The sequence below is a fragment of the Cotesia glomerata genome, linkage group LG10, assembly GCF_020080835.1.
Source record: "Cotesia glomerata isolate CgM1 linkage group LG10, MPM_Cglom_v2.3, whole genome shotgun sequence".
Lineage (NCBI taxonomy): Eukaryota > Metazoa > Arthropoda > Insecta > Hymenoptera > Braconidae > Cotesia > Cotesia glomerata.
Window position 1 is genome coordinate 7,273,089 of NC_058167.1, and position 15,628 is coordinate 7,288,716.

A 15,628-nucleotide genomic window follows, 5' to 3' on the forward strand; every position below is an offset into this window, starting at 1 on the left:
GAAATACTATTCCTACTTGACCTGCTGATGTTAAATTTATAAAAGAGATTGCATTGATAAGCAATGCCAATTCACGAATATATATTTTAATTAATTTCAATTTAGAGTTCTTTGTTTTAATTTTTTAGTTTTAAAAATTAATGCAAAAAAAACTTTTTTTTGGTTATTGTTGTTAGGCATTTTACTACTTTTTTCTGTATTACAATGTTTATTTTAAGTACGAGTTGAGGAGTATGAGCCATTTTTAAGTAAATTTTTTACATTACTACATCCTAAACACCACAAAAAATAATGTTAACTTTTTGGTAGATTTTACTCAACAAGAAATTAAAAATCAATAATCGTCAACTTAAATTCAACAAAACATGAACAAAAAAAATTTATTTCGGTTGGGATTTCTTATAAATCATCTATGTTAATCGAAATAATTAGTATTTTTACTATCACGTAAGAAATTAAAAAATAAGTAAATAAATTTTGTGAAAAAGCATAAAAATTGATGATACTAAAATTAACTAATTTTTAAGTACTAATTTGATAAATAAAACCGAAAAGTAGCCAAATAGCTGATTTTAGTATCATGAAAATCACTATTTTGTTAGTATAGAGTCTTACATATAAAACTGTTTGTTTCAACATTGTATGTACATCTCTCGAACAAAACAATCAATTTAAATACTCGTGATGACAATTAAGGGTGTACTGTCGATACTACAAGTGTTAAATGTCAAATACTAAGTCTTGTTCAATTAACGTAGTAAATTTACTTATGCAACGTCGCGGTAGAAAAGAGAGACAGATTTTTTTTGATAGTTTTTCACTAATTTCAACTATCGCTTTCTCTGAATATGGACTTTCAATTATAGAAAATAGTTAATATGTTATATTCCTTGATTATTTCAATTTTATTAAAACCTGAAGGCTAAGTTTTGTACTATAAAATAAAAACTGTCATTTACTCATAAGACTTAATGTTAAATATAAAAATTTTTAAAGTTCAATATTTTTTTGCAGGTTCTTTGTACCTCTTCAAAATTTAATGAGATCATTATATACTAATATACCAAATTTTATTAAATTTTGAACATTTATTCAACGACCGAGACTACCCATATTACCGGTACTACCTTAAAGAGATCAATCGAAAACAAGATTCATTTCAAGACTTTAGAGTCCAGATTATCATTTAGTTATCTCAGAGAAATATTTTAACATATTCACTTTTTATTAAACTCTTTTAAATTAATAAATTATTCCATATATGACAATAAAACTAATTAAAAAATAAATTTTTTTTCACTAATTTTCATATAAATTTACTGCAGTATCTCACTCAAATATATCCAGAAATGATTTCTCTTTTTTTTCTTTAAGATATTGTTATTAGTTATTAGTATCCCTAATAAAAAATAAATAATTCAATTTACCTATAGGAGACGCGGTGTTGGCTTCACGTAGACTAACAGTTTCTGGTTCAATGCCACCTTCGTCTTCTTCAATGAGTGGTGGCGGGGGTGCTAATGGGCGCGATTCATAACCCCAATATTGACGAAATGCTCTGGCTCCACCGTCTAAACGTACGCGCGGTAATTCCACAAATATCGCATCACCAATCTGGAATAATTCATCATAAATTTATTATACATTATCTTTATTGATATTAATATTCAATATGCATTGATTCTATACCATGCATTTGATGTATATACCTATTATAAAACTCAAACATTACTGATATGGTAATATTAATATTAATTTATGATTATCATTTAGAAGGTATATTTAACAAATATTATTTAAGAATGAATGAAGAAGACATTAGCATGAATTGTGAGAAAGTCTGAATCGCGTACCATCTGCATATCAGTTACCATGTCTCCACACGAGCCGGTGTCAGAAATTGACCTAACTTTATAAGAATGATGTCATTAATTAAAGCTCACTATAAAATTGGATGACATATCATAGATCAACGTATTTGAGCAGGCCTATCAATTACATGCTCAAAAGGGTTTGATGAAAGTGATCGTGATCGTATATAATACTATCCAATGGCAGATGTTGTGTCCTCTCTTATTTATATTGGCAGGTTAACGAGTGCATTCAATAGTTTAGTCTGTGTACGTGTTACCACACGAAAACTATATGATACATTGAAACCTTTCAATATTTGTACTGACACAAACTTGCTCTTTGATCTATGAAAGAGCACTGACTGCATTCTAATTTTTTTTTATTGTTAGTAGTCAGTCATAATAAATAATTCAAATGTATCTACATCATGCTATTGAACCCGTAGGCTGTTTAATATACAAACCTTGTCCTGAGCCCTGAAAATGCACCCAGTACCGGCAAATAGCTGCATTTACAAGCAAAATTAAATCTAATTAGTTCAGTAATAAAATATTTAAATGAAGCTAAAGAAACACATGCAATTTATATATTTTAAATAAAAAAGAAAGCTTTTTTTATTGCTTGTAACGTCAATAACTTTTTAAAAAGTTTACAATCGTAAAAACTGAGAAATTTTATGTAAATAAAATTTTTGATTTATTATAAAAATTTAGGCAATCTGTTTGTTTGTCAAAGTCTAAAATAAATAGTAGCTGAAAGTATTTGTTCGATCAAACCTATATCTCTCTGATTATATGTCAGGAGCGATGTATATTTATATACTTTCTTCAGTAATAATAGGAATTCTCAGCATAAAACTGGAAAAGTTACATAGTTTCAAGCAATATTTTTATAAATATAATTCTATGTAAGTACTGATTTTATTAGTTTTTAATATCATTTTACAGTTTCAAAATATGCATCACTTACAGAGATTATGAAAATTTTATTTCGAAACCAATTTTTCCAGTTTTTTTTTGCTTAGAGTGTCCCCAGTCACTATAATTTGTATCATAAACTGTATTTATCAACTGCTCTTTATTCGATATGAAATCAAAATTTGATTTATTAGCTAAGGTAAAAGCCCCAATAGATGATCACGTACCAGTATATGATCACTCCATGTATTTGTATATCTATATTCACAAATATAGGTATACAAATACATGGAGTGATCATATACTGGTACATGATCATATATTGGGGCTTTTACCTTAGTGCTTGAATTTAATAATATATTTGAAATAGTCATCAAATATTGGTCATTTATACAAGAAAGATTTTACATACAAGATTTATACAACAATTTTTTTTTTTTTATTATAAAACGTTTTTAGATAAAAGAAATTGATCCCAATATAATAATAAATAATAGTACATATTTATATGTTGAATGAATTTTTAAAATTATTATATAAGCTTTACTACACGGAGAGAATTTAATGTTAAATACAACTATCCAAGTATTGTAAAAACAGGCTTCTTAGTATGAATGATTGCAAGAACTATCCAAATTGTTAACTGAACCATCCAGATAGTTACATTTACCATCTGGATAATAATTATTACCATCTGGCTGGTAATATGAATAAACAAAAATTTCGCTTTATTAAATAATGACTTTTGTTAAATTGCACTGTACTTTCTTAAATATTGACGTTTTTGAAGATACAAGCATATATTTTATATATTTATATATAATATATAAAAATATATAAAATATATGAAAAATTGATGAGGTTACTCAAATGAAAGGTCTCGATGAGTGTGATGTTTGGGTGAATTTATACACAGTAAAAAATTTTTCGTCATTTTGTAGAGTGTTAAAATTTGTGTGTTGAATATTACACTCTAGTGTGTAGAATTTAACATTCTAGTGTGTTAAATCATTAAATCAATACATGAAAATGTTAAATTCTACACACTAGAGTGTAATATTCAACACACAAATTTTAACACTCTACAAAATGACGAAAAATTTTTTACTATGTATCTTTAAAAATGTCAATAATTTACAAGATACAAGGTCATTTCTTGATTATTGATATTTATAAAGATGTAAGCTCATCCTGGTGTCACACTCATTAAGAGCTTTCATTTGAGTACCCACATGCATTTTTGATATATACATATATAATATATGAAATATATGAAAAATTGATGTGGGTACTCAAATGAAAGGTCTCGATGAGTGTAATGTCGGGGTGAGCTTATATCTTTAAAAATGTCAATAGTTGACAAGATAGCAATGTCAGTTCTTAATTATTGACATTTTTTAATATATAAGCTCATCCTGATGTCACACTCACCAAGAGCTTTCATTTGAGTACCCACATGCATTTTGATATATTTTTTATATATACATATATATAATATATATATATGAAAAATTGATGTGGGTACTCAAATGAAAGGTCTCGATGAGTGTAATGTCGGGATGAGCTTATATCTTAAAAAATGTCAATAGTTAACAAGATAAAAGATCATTTCTTAATTATGTGTCTAGAAATGGAGCATTTTCGAATGCAGCCTAAATACTTATCATGATAAATTGACTATCGATGAGAATGATATGAAACCTTGAAAAGGCGGAAATTCAAGTCAAGACTATTGCAATGACACTAAATTTTACTAAAAAAACCGATTTTATCACATGACTATCCTAGAGACAAAATTTTTGTTATTCTCTTAATAATATAGATATACTTTTTTCAATACTCACTCTTATGTCAAACATTAGAATGTTATTATATTCTGACTCTAAAATCGAAAAAGTTTAGTTTTTTATACTTCCTGTTTATTTTTTTTATGATTGTAATCATGATGATTTTAACTATCTCCGATGATAAAAGTTACCATCTAGATAATAAAACGTATCATCATAATTGTGGGAATTAATGTATACTGATTGTACTAATTACAATCGCCGGATAGTTGCATTTATCATCTTAACTTTGCAAAAGTTAATAACCATCCTGGATAGTAGAAGCTACAAAATAGGGATGGTTACCGTTAACATAAAATTCTCTCCGTGTACGCTTAATTCAAATTAGATCAATCATTTATTAATCTCCCAAAGGCAGTCAAAATAAATATTAATTTTATCTATATCTTAATCTTCGTTAGACAGCTTTAAAAAAAAAAAAAAAAAAAAAAAAAAAAAATAAAAATATGAAGATTTTCGATATGATAGATTGGATTGATTTCACTGAAAATTTAGTACGTGTTTCATCGATATGAATGCACCAGAATAATTTATGATTCTCGAACACAGAAAGTCATGGAAACAAAATCGATTTGTTTAGCAGTGACGTCACAATATTCTAGTGCTTAGATATTCTTCCAAATATTAAAAAAAATTATATACAACAATTTAATTTCTCGTTTTCGAACCTTTTATTGCATTCTGGCTGTTCCAATGTGAAACTTTATTAATTTTAACTATATCAATTAATTAGAATAGATATCAAGTAAAGTGCAAACAATTGTCATTAAAAGCTATCGAACCAATAGATAAATTAAACATACGTATCATTGATGTTAATGTATTGACATAAATTCAAGCATTATTGTATAACCCATTACTATTGAAGATAAATAAACCAAATTTCTAATAAATTCTTATCAGGGTGTTTATTAATTGAAAATATTTCCAGAACAAAAAAATCAAACGATTTATAGTGTTTTCATTTATATCACAATTTCCTGAAAGATATTTTGTTTGTTACAAAAAAATCTAATGAATTACAAAATATTTAATTCTACATGAAACAAAGTGATTAGAATCTCGTATTTAGTACAATAGTTCTTAGATTTTCTATACAATTGCGTTACTCTTCCTATTACGAAACCGTAGAAAAAATTGTATCAATTAATAAAAAAATTTTCCAAAAAGAATTCACTATATTAAAAGTATAAGTGATTAATCTACCATCATCCAAAAATAATTACATCATTTTAAAATGATGTTTAATCGATTAATTTTGTCTAGACATCATAAATAATTCTAACAAAAGATCACTTTTATTCAGTTAATTATTTAGGGTTAACTACCGAAAGTCCGACGTTGTCTTTATTGAAAAATTTCAGTTAATTATTATATTAAAATTGAACAACTTACCGCCATATCCTCACTCCGGTATGCTGTGAGTGTTTGCTCATCTTGCAATAGAACACAGTAACATGGTTCCCAACATGCTTCGCCTGCAGTTTCGCTGACACAGCATTCTGGCTCTGTAAGCATTGAACATTTTATAATAGCCGGAATTAGACATAAAAAAAAATCAGATAATGATAAATAAAATAATGATAAAATATATAGTTAACAAATCAGTGAACGAGTGTAGTGAAAGGTCGATGAGTGAATAAGATTATTGGATATTATACTCAATCGTGATACAATTTGCTATTAATTATGAAATCGCGTCGGTGGCAAACCAGCCGTGAAAGGGATTAGCTTATGGCAAACCGGTCATGAGCAAGTACGGTATACCTATAAGCATAACGTTTCATACTGCGAATTTATACACTTGTGCACGTCAATAGCAGATAAAGTTTGGTATTATATCTGCGCGAAACAGTATTATACAGAGAAGATGGAAGATGAAGCAAAGTGTATAAAAGAAAAGGGTGAAAGATCCCGTGAGACCACTCGAGCATATAACTATATAGTATTAAGCCCAGGTGAACCAACTTCGTATTATAACTATGTAGCTACTTCGACGACAATTTCCGGATGCTAATAGCTTCAAATCTCGACATCGTCAGACTACCTTCATTTCAAATAATTAAATCCCTGTATAGAATTGTATACAGCCTTTTCCACACCTCTTCAATACTTTTATTTTACTCATACTTTTTATCTACAAGTATAATACACCACAGTTATTATCCCCCGAATAATTTTGAAATTACAGTCAGAATTGCATGCACGGAAATATATTTTTTTTCATTTTTTATAGTAAATACCACGAGAAAAAATAATTTATGAAAAAAAAGGAGAGAGTATTACTTAAATTTCATTTATTGTACATTATTTTTTATCCATTAGGTAATTATATATAATTAAGGCTTCACTTTAAAGTTCGAAAACTTTTAAAATAAAAATTTTGAATTTCTATCAACAATTGGAAGATGATTAATTTTTTCAGATTAATATATTTTGTCATAATACTTTGCATCGAAAATAATACTTTTAAAGAAAAAACCCTATTTGACTCGATCTCTAAAAGTTTTTTCAAATCAAAATTTTTTTAATTTGAATTAATTTGTATTTTTAGTCCAACGAAAAGTACAGTTATAAAAAAATTAAACGGATTCTGGAAATAAAATATTGAATCACAAACATAATTTTGAAAAGTTAGACCATTGTGAATCAAGCAGGAGAGTTATTGAATTAAAGAATCGTTTTTGGTTCAAATTAATTTTACTTGATTCAAGAATTTTTTATCTTTATTCAAAATGATCTAACTTTTTAAAATAATGTTCTTGGTTCACGATTTTTTCTTTTAATCAAGTTAATTTTTTTATCAGTGAAGAATGAATTAAGAACAACTTCATTTTTCGCTTTTTTATGGCTGAAAATATGTAAAGCTTTACTTTTCATACAATTACCATCAATTAACCTAAATTTTAAAGTGTGTTTATTAATGTTCTCACAATAAGTAATAGAAAATTCCAAAAATAGACCATATAAATATATTTAAATACTATTGATTTTCTATTAATGTTAACTATTTTTAGCATTATCTTGCCGGATATACGTATTAGTAAATGGGAATAAGCACATAAATCGAAAACCTGTCAGATCTCATTGAAACTGACTTGATAGACAATTGTAAGACCAATTAAACAATTTGTTTATAGTTCCGCGAAATATAATTGGTATTTTTAGATTGACAAAGTCGGTCAATTAGTTCAATGTACTTAAGCAATTTTGTTTATTTTACCAAGAGATAAAATCAATAAAATACCTAACTGATTTAAGTAATTAAATTTTTTTTAACCACTTACTATATTGTTCTTGAAAACACCAAACATAGTAAAAGATAGAGATCTATGAATTATAGACATGATCTCACGCCAAACAAGCCACTCAGAAAGTGGGTAATGATGCGCAAAACGAGGCTACAAGAATGAATACATATTATAGATATTATTGCAAATTAAACTTGATTTAACAGTATGAAAATAATGATAATAATAATAATATATTCAACGAATTTATTAACACGAATGGAGAAAGGCAAATGACAAGAGAATCTTTCATGTATACAGTAAAGAATTTGCTTACCACAGTAGTGCATCAAGAGGTCAAGCATGCCAGAACAAACGCGAGAATCTTGATGGCAACAGTTGGGTTCAACTTGAGGCTCAAATAGAGAAAAATCAAGACCCTCCATGTCGCTTTCGCCGCATGAATCGCTCAAAGGCTCAAATATACTGATATTATCACCAATAGCACTTTCGTCCTCAGTAATAAATTCTCGTAATTCTGATGATGAAGATGATACTGTGCCGTGTTGACACAACGCCATGTTTTCAGCATCAGTACATTAACGGAGAAAAATTATTAAACTGCACGATTAATTATTTACTTCTTTAACCATTTTCACTGGTTATTTTCTAGTAGAACTACCGCAATTATTAATGTCACTGTTTTTTATTCATTTATGATAGATTTCCATTCTTTTATGTCTTATCTATTATAAATTATAAATGCTGCTGGTTGTTTTTTCTTTTTTCAATGAATGAAAAATTAATAAAGAGAAAAGAGAAAGATAAAATGAGGTATAGAGAACACCAATCGTGGCGACGTATAACAGTAAAAGTCCTGCTAGAACAGCTACAGCTTTACTTGTAGATCAGACTCACTGTCTTGTTGATGTTTGTATACTTGGTCAGACTCAAGTAGAGACGAGACGCCGTTTATGATTTTTTATTACTTCGCATAAAGACTTGAGTCTTTCTCACAATGTACATTAATTAATGTCGGGTTTCACTGCAAGCCCGAGTAACGAATTCGCGAAAACATAAAAAGATAAAATCAACAAATAAACCTCTTTTTCAACTTAACTCCGTTTTTGAATAAATTTTATTATTCATTTAAAGTTTTTTAATCGAATTAATACTTTATAAAATATTTAGTGAGTAATACAATTGTATTGAACTAACAATGAGTCAAATATAGTGTAAATATGTAACAAACATAAAATAATATAGATTAACTGTTGGGATATCGAATCATTCAAAATAATTCCAATGAATTAATTTCTATGCGCACGTGCGATCGCCACTTTTATATATGTATATGTATACATATATACTGTTAAGATTTTGCTCAATTTCAAATATTTGTTTTATCCTGTCGCGATAAAATGAACATTTGCGTTTTATGAATCCAATCAAACAATTCGTATCACGCAACGAGTTCTCATGACATTTTATTCAATTCATATAATGAAACAAAAAATGAAAAAAATTACGTATATTTCAAAGTATATTCAGTTTTGATAGCTATCACATCGTTATACTAAAAAAATAAATAATAAAATACTGTCAAATTGATAAATCAATAGTTTTTCATTTTTTCCAGTCATTTATGCGAAACAATTCATATTACTTTGTTCCTTTATGATTAATCTAACATAAAGAGTTTGTTTTATTATGACAGTATGAACGGGAAAAAAATCAAAGTTAAATATAAGAATAACTGGATAAAAAAAAATGAAACTAGGATGATAAGAATTTGAGCAAACTGTCACATTATGAAATAACCCGCGAAATCTTTGAAGTCAACGCGTTCTAGGTTCGTCGTCAACTGACTTAACATAGAGTGGAGCCAAGATCTGAAGTCCGAACGAATCCGAGGCTCCACGAAGCCGGCCGACGACCCGGAATATCCATCTCGAATCTTCATCTCTTTAGGATAATTTAATAATTCACATTTCAATATTTGATTCCTGTGTACCTTTATCTATTGGAAATTTATAAGCCTATACAACCTGAAAGACTTATTCTGTGCTATCTCAATCAAATGAAATTAAACTAAAATCAATTTCCATTTAATTCAACAATATTGCGAGGAAAATTTATTTGCAAAACAATCCATAAATTGAAATTTTAATAATCTACAGCATAAAATTTTGAGCTAAAAGAATAATAAAACTACGAACGTTAGAGTTTATTACAATTCAACATCTGCCGGGGAATGTCAATATTTTTGCATCAGGTGCAAGAAAGTATACAAATGTCTTTATAAAAGAAAAAAAAAGTATTACAGTTGATATGTAAGCACAATACAAGATCTTAATGTCACATGTGGAATATCTTACGGTTTAACTATTAACCGCATTTATACGCGCAGCGAACCGCATAATCGTTGATGCAGTTACATCCTTCCTTGAATTTCTTGTTTCTATCTTCTTCCGTATCTTTTTTTTTTTTGATTGTGGATGACCATGTTCTAGTATCCTTAGATTGCTTGATGCTGGACAAGGTCGACTGGACTCTTATTACTTTATCAAGTCAACTAGAATCTTCCGTTAGGTATCATTTATTGTTTTTCTCATTTTCCATTATCATCATCATTATTTTGATTGAAGATGAAGAACTCAAAGAATATCTTCCATACCGATTGCAAAGACCTTATCGGCAAGGATAAATTTATCTTCCACCGGTAATATGAACAGATTTTCAGATTGTTTTGTCTATTATATATAATTTGTAATATATATTTGTAATCAAAAAAAAAAAAAAAAAAAAAAAATTAATTATTTTTTTATGTGTCTATAAATATAATGTAGATTTCGAAACGTATTCAATATTTTATATGCAACAGAAAAAAAGCATAATTGTTGGCGCACTGTTGTCAATCGCATGGTGCGCACCGATGCAGGTGCAGACGAATGGAGTTCGGTCCGTCGGGCATGAAAATTTTCCAGCCCCTTTTTCTTCGCAACCTAGTCTACCCTCGTCGACTATTCTACATTATTTTTCCTTTTTTTTCTTATTTTTTTTTATTATACAGTATGTATATATATAACTAACCGGGATGTATATCACAAATACACAGCAAGAGCCAACGAGATGCATCGACGGATCAATCGCCAGCGAGATGATGAAGTAAAAAGAAGGGAGCCAACAAAAATAAACAGTCGCAGACTAAAGCCTATCCTAGATGCCTTTAGGTCCATATGAAGGGGATGGAAATAAAATACATTAGGGGAAAAATTATATCCTTAAAGCTACCTACTCTCATCCACTCCAGCTCTTACTTTCATACGTGAATATATATTTGATTTGAAAAGTTGAATTTTAGATATTCATAAACGTTTGATATGTGTAATAATTTATTCACATTAAAAATAAATTATTCAAAATTTTTACAACTATTAAATACTTTAGCTTTTTGATTGATCTCATTGATTCTCTTATCTTTAAGTAAAAGCAAACTTGACTGGTCACGATTTCTCGCTTTCTAATTTTCTAATATACAACCAACTTTAAGTATAAATTTTTTCCCGTTTATTACTTAAACGTACTCAACTTTAGTGATTTGATTGAAACTTTGAACCTTCAAGTGTATGTACAGAATTTTTATCGTATCAAATAATGTTCTATTTCATATAAAAACATTTTTTTTTAAACATCATAGAAAAGGAACAAAAATTCTCGAACGTCAATACGCGTATCGAAATCCGATCTTGCAGCTCAAGGGTGTCACGTTTTACTATTTTTCTTTTTTTTTCTATGTATCTCTCTCTCATAACTTCAATAAATTTCTCATACATAGATCCGGTCACGCTGAAGCACCATGAGCAATTTACTATCAATAATTTTCGTCATCTTTGAACATGATTCATCAGCTATGTAACATGTTGCAGTATAATAAAAAGCCAGGTTTCTCGCTTATTTGCGAACACTATGAATCATCAACTCATTGTCTAAATGGTAATCTACGTTTAGGATACAAGAATATACCGTTAAAGAAACATCGTAAGGAAAGAGGATTTTTATATCTACATTCTTTTTTCTCTCTTTTTTTTTTTTTCTTTTCCCAAGAGCAACAAGTACTTATTACAATACTCGACACTATGACTTGCAAACTCATCGAATATTAGTTGGATATGTAATTGACGATCAACAATGCTTTTCATTGATATTTATGTCGAGTGATGATCGTGAGTGTCAAAATATAGAAATAAATAGAATGACCCAAAAATATCCTAAGTAAATAAAATCATTGTATTTTATTTAGGCGTATTTTTGTCAAATCATTCAAATTAATTATATTATTCTATGCACTAAGTATAAAATTAATTTGATATTTTTATTTTGAAAATAAATTTTGTATATATAAAGAAAGAAAAATATAGAAACAATAAAACATAACATACAAACGATGACCGAATCGCATGTGTTAGAGAGGTTACTAGTACATTATGTTGAGTTATTATGTAATACGCGTAAGCTAAAGCCCTAAAGAAAGACATTCTAGTTGGTTGAATTTTCATTCCCACAGTTTACTACAGCCAACTCTTGTGTATTAGTTTAAATCTTAAAGATTATTGCTGTACATAAGAATTAAGTTTTTAAAGTATTATCGAGTTAAAAGGAAGTAATGTTTCATGTCAAATTGGGAAGTTGAAAAATGTTTTAACAATACTTTTGAGCAATATTTTTTTAAACCTGTTTTTTTTTTTTTTTTTAATATACAATAGCTATATTATTATTATGAGTTTTACTTGTACACTGATAGAAGGATTTATTTGTATTAAAAAAATATTTGTTAATAGTTAACAAATCATTTATTAGAGACCATTTTTTAGTATCAAACAAATATTTCTTAGTATTTAAAATGATTTGTTTGTATTTAATAAATCTGATATTCATTTATTAAATATTAATAAATCTTGTTAAATACTAAGAAATATTTGTTAAGGACTAAAAAGTGGTCTCTAATAAATGATTTGTTAAATATTAACAAATATTTTTAACTATAAACAAATCCTTTTATCAGTGTATACCGTTTTCTAGTTTTTACAAGGCTAATTGTCTCAGCTTCTCCGCATATAGTCTTTTTCAACTCTTTATTATCAATATATGCTCCGCTCTATATTATCAATACAATCTTTCAACTCTTTTATTATCGACATATTCTCCGGTATTTTTATAATCAACATGTTCTCCGCTTCTTTTTATAATCAACATATCATTTCGCACATAATTCTATTCTCAATGCGGCTGTGGACCGACTTGTGCTTTCTGTACTGTATTTACCCTATTCCTCACCCCTTTCTATCGGTTGTTGGAATAGTGGCGATGGGGAAACCACAGAGAAAACCCATGCCAGTACAGTCGGCTACCGGAGCGATCTCCGACGGTTGGTGTTAGAACTATTCGAACAACCATCAGGGCTCGAACCCTCGCCTCACGACATGATGCACGAACGAACTAACGGGATAATGACAGCCCGCTCGGCCATCATGCCGCTTACAATAGCTATATAAATTATGAAATTTTATGAGTACTGCGAATTTAATTTATATCAAATAATAAATTATATGAAATATAAATTATACTTCAGTACATTATTATAGATTGTTAGTAGCAAATACCTATATGTTTTAAATATTTTTGACGATATTAAACATGTTAATTAAACACACTTAGTTACAAATAAGTGATTAAGAAAGTTGTTAAATTCAATAAATAATCTGTGAGAGTATGTTTATCTATGGATATATAGATATATAGTGTTGAGAAAGAGAAAGGTTTATAGTTACACTGGACTGTCTCGCTACTGTCTATCGACCGGATTCTCTTGCCTGTAACTCAACGATGAGAAATATCACACAAAACTTGATATCGAGAGCCATAGTTTTTTCATTTTAATCAATATATGATATCTATTATTCATTTTATTCATAACATCGTCGCACCCAACTGGATTATTCAAGGTAAAATTTTGTATCTCAGATGGCAAAAAGGTGGGTGTGGATCATGATTATTTTTAGATTATTGCATTAAATCCGCCTTTTATACATTTATCACACATTCTTGGCATTTGTAATTTTTAGAATTGCAAAATTGTCATTTTCAAAAATAAATACGGTTATTAAAGAAGAGATGTTAATTAACATATATAATTAAATTGGTCTTTCTAAATATTTATAATAGTTATTAATCAAATAGCTAGATCTAATTTGCGAATGGATGGGAAATATGTTCTCAGGGTATTGAAAATAGTGAAAGAAATGTAAAGAATAGGAATATAACAACAAGCGCGGGTAATAATTTACTTCCGTAATAACTTTCTCTCTTTCCACGCGGACGATAAGAAATAAAGACGAAGACTTGCGCAAAAATGCTCTTTTGCGAAAGTCTACAGATAGTCGCGTGAGTTGAACATTACGCATCATTAAGTATATATTTACACATACTTAAATATTTTTAAATTTAATCTTGCGGTCGCGTATACCATTATCCAGCTTTTTAATTTTTTTAAGGATTTTCCATTCGCCGCCTACTGAAAGTATAATTATTTGTATTTTTTTTGTAGTTTGGTACAAAAGTTATGTTAGGTAAGTCGATTCTATAAATCGCGAAAGCACGTTCACTTCTCTAGTTTCACGAGGGATGGTTTAGAGTACATGGCGTGAGAGTAATCGATATTCCAGCAGCTTCTCTTTATAATGTAGCCTTAGTGCTGGGTCGCTTTCCACGCTTCTGACGCTTCTTTTTACCCTTACACATCAAGACCAAGACCGATCAGACCTTTAAAAACCACCCTCAGGATATTCTTGTACCATCAACAAAACTAAAACATCACCTAGCTTTTTATTTTATTTTATTTTTCCAATCCTCAAATTTACCCTCCATATTTTTATAAAGTTTAATAAATGTTTTGAAAATATAATTACACTTAATAATCACTCGAAACGATCAAATGTATCAAAGTGTTGTATTTCTTCCAAGCGTGCTATTTTAATACGTCGTTGTCGGGTGATAACAAGTCCAATATCATTATAAAATGTTTATCGTATAATAATGATATCATTAGAGCACACTTAGCGACACTCCATAAACAGGTACTAACAAGTGCATACTTGAAAAGCTTTAATTTTTAATTGTAGATTAATTTAGAAGAACAACGAAAATCTTTGAACAGAATAAAAAATCCGATTGAATATATTCGTAAAATACTAGTACTGTACGTCATCGGTAGGTGGCTTAATCGCCAACATTTTTTCGCTTGAAGACTGTTGATTAAGAAATAATAAAGACCACTCAGATAGATGAAATTTTCGTGCCTTAAACTAATGAGTAAGGAAAATATAGAGCTTTGGTAATGCTTAGCTATGCTAAATAATTAAGCGACCATATTTTTGACGGGGCACAGGTCGTCCTTTAGCTGCTTGAACTACTTTTTCGAGCGGCTGAGTGAAGCGATCTACCCTATTATTAGATCAAAAGAATACATCTGAAGAAACTTTTTCGGAACAATTTTCCATCAGGTAGAAAAAACGAAAAAAAACTTCTTTTGGTATTTTTTTTTTAATTCTTGGAAATTCAAGCCTCACCAATAATTCCGAATCCTGATTAAAATAGATTTTCAGTTAAAGATTAAATCTATTTTTAAACGGTCAGGCACCTAAAATTCAAGAAAATATTTTCGTTCAGAACACGCAATACACTTCAACTCTCAAAACTCATGTTGAAATTTAAAAAGACC

The 15,628-nt window shown here is 28.7% G+C and overlaps 1 protein-coding gene and 1 non-coding gene across 10 annotated transcripts in view; one reads left to right on the forward strand and one right to left on the reverse strand.

Annotated features, from left to right (window-relative positions):
* LOC123273022 (disabled homolog 2-interacting protein) overlaps positions 1–15,628 on the reverse strand; it is a 66,690-nt gene that overhangs the window by 47,815 nt on the left and 3,247 nt on the right. For 2 of the 9 annotated variants that reach the window (XM_044740108.1, XM_044740110.1), the window contains exons 1-4: positions 8,186–8,563; positions 6,014–6,126; positions 2,318–2,359; positions 1,428–1,614 (exon numbers count right to left, since the gene is read on the reverse strand). In XM_044740108.1, the coding sequence (XP_044596043.1) occupies positions 1,428–1,614; positions 2,318–2,359; positions 6,014–6,126; positions 8,186–8,429 (586 nt within the window). In that variant the 5' untranslated portion in view covers positions 8,430–8,563. Of the gene's footprint in view, positions 1–1,427; positions 1,615–2,317; positions 2,360–6,013; positions 6,127–8,185; positions 8,569–15,628 lie in introns of those variants that run through there. The other 7 variants (XM_044740102.1, XM_044740104.1, XM_044740105.1 and 4 more) reach the window with 7 other exon arrangements.
* Positions 15,203–15,353, forward strand: LOC123273487. Its single transcript, XR_006511320.1, has one exon. It is a non-coding gene; the product is annotated as a U12 minor spliceosomal RNA (small nuclear RNA).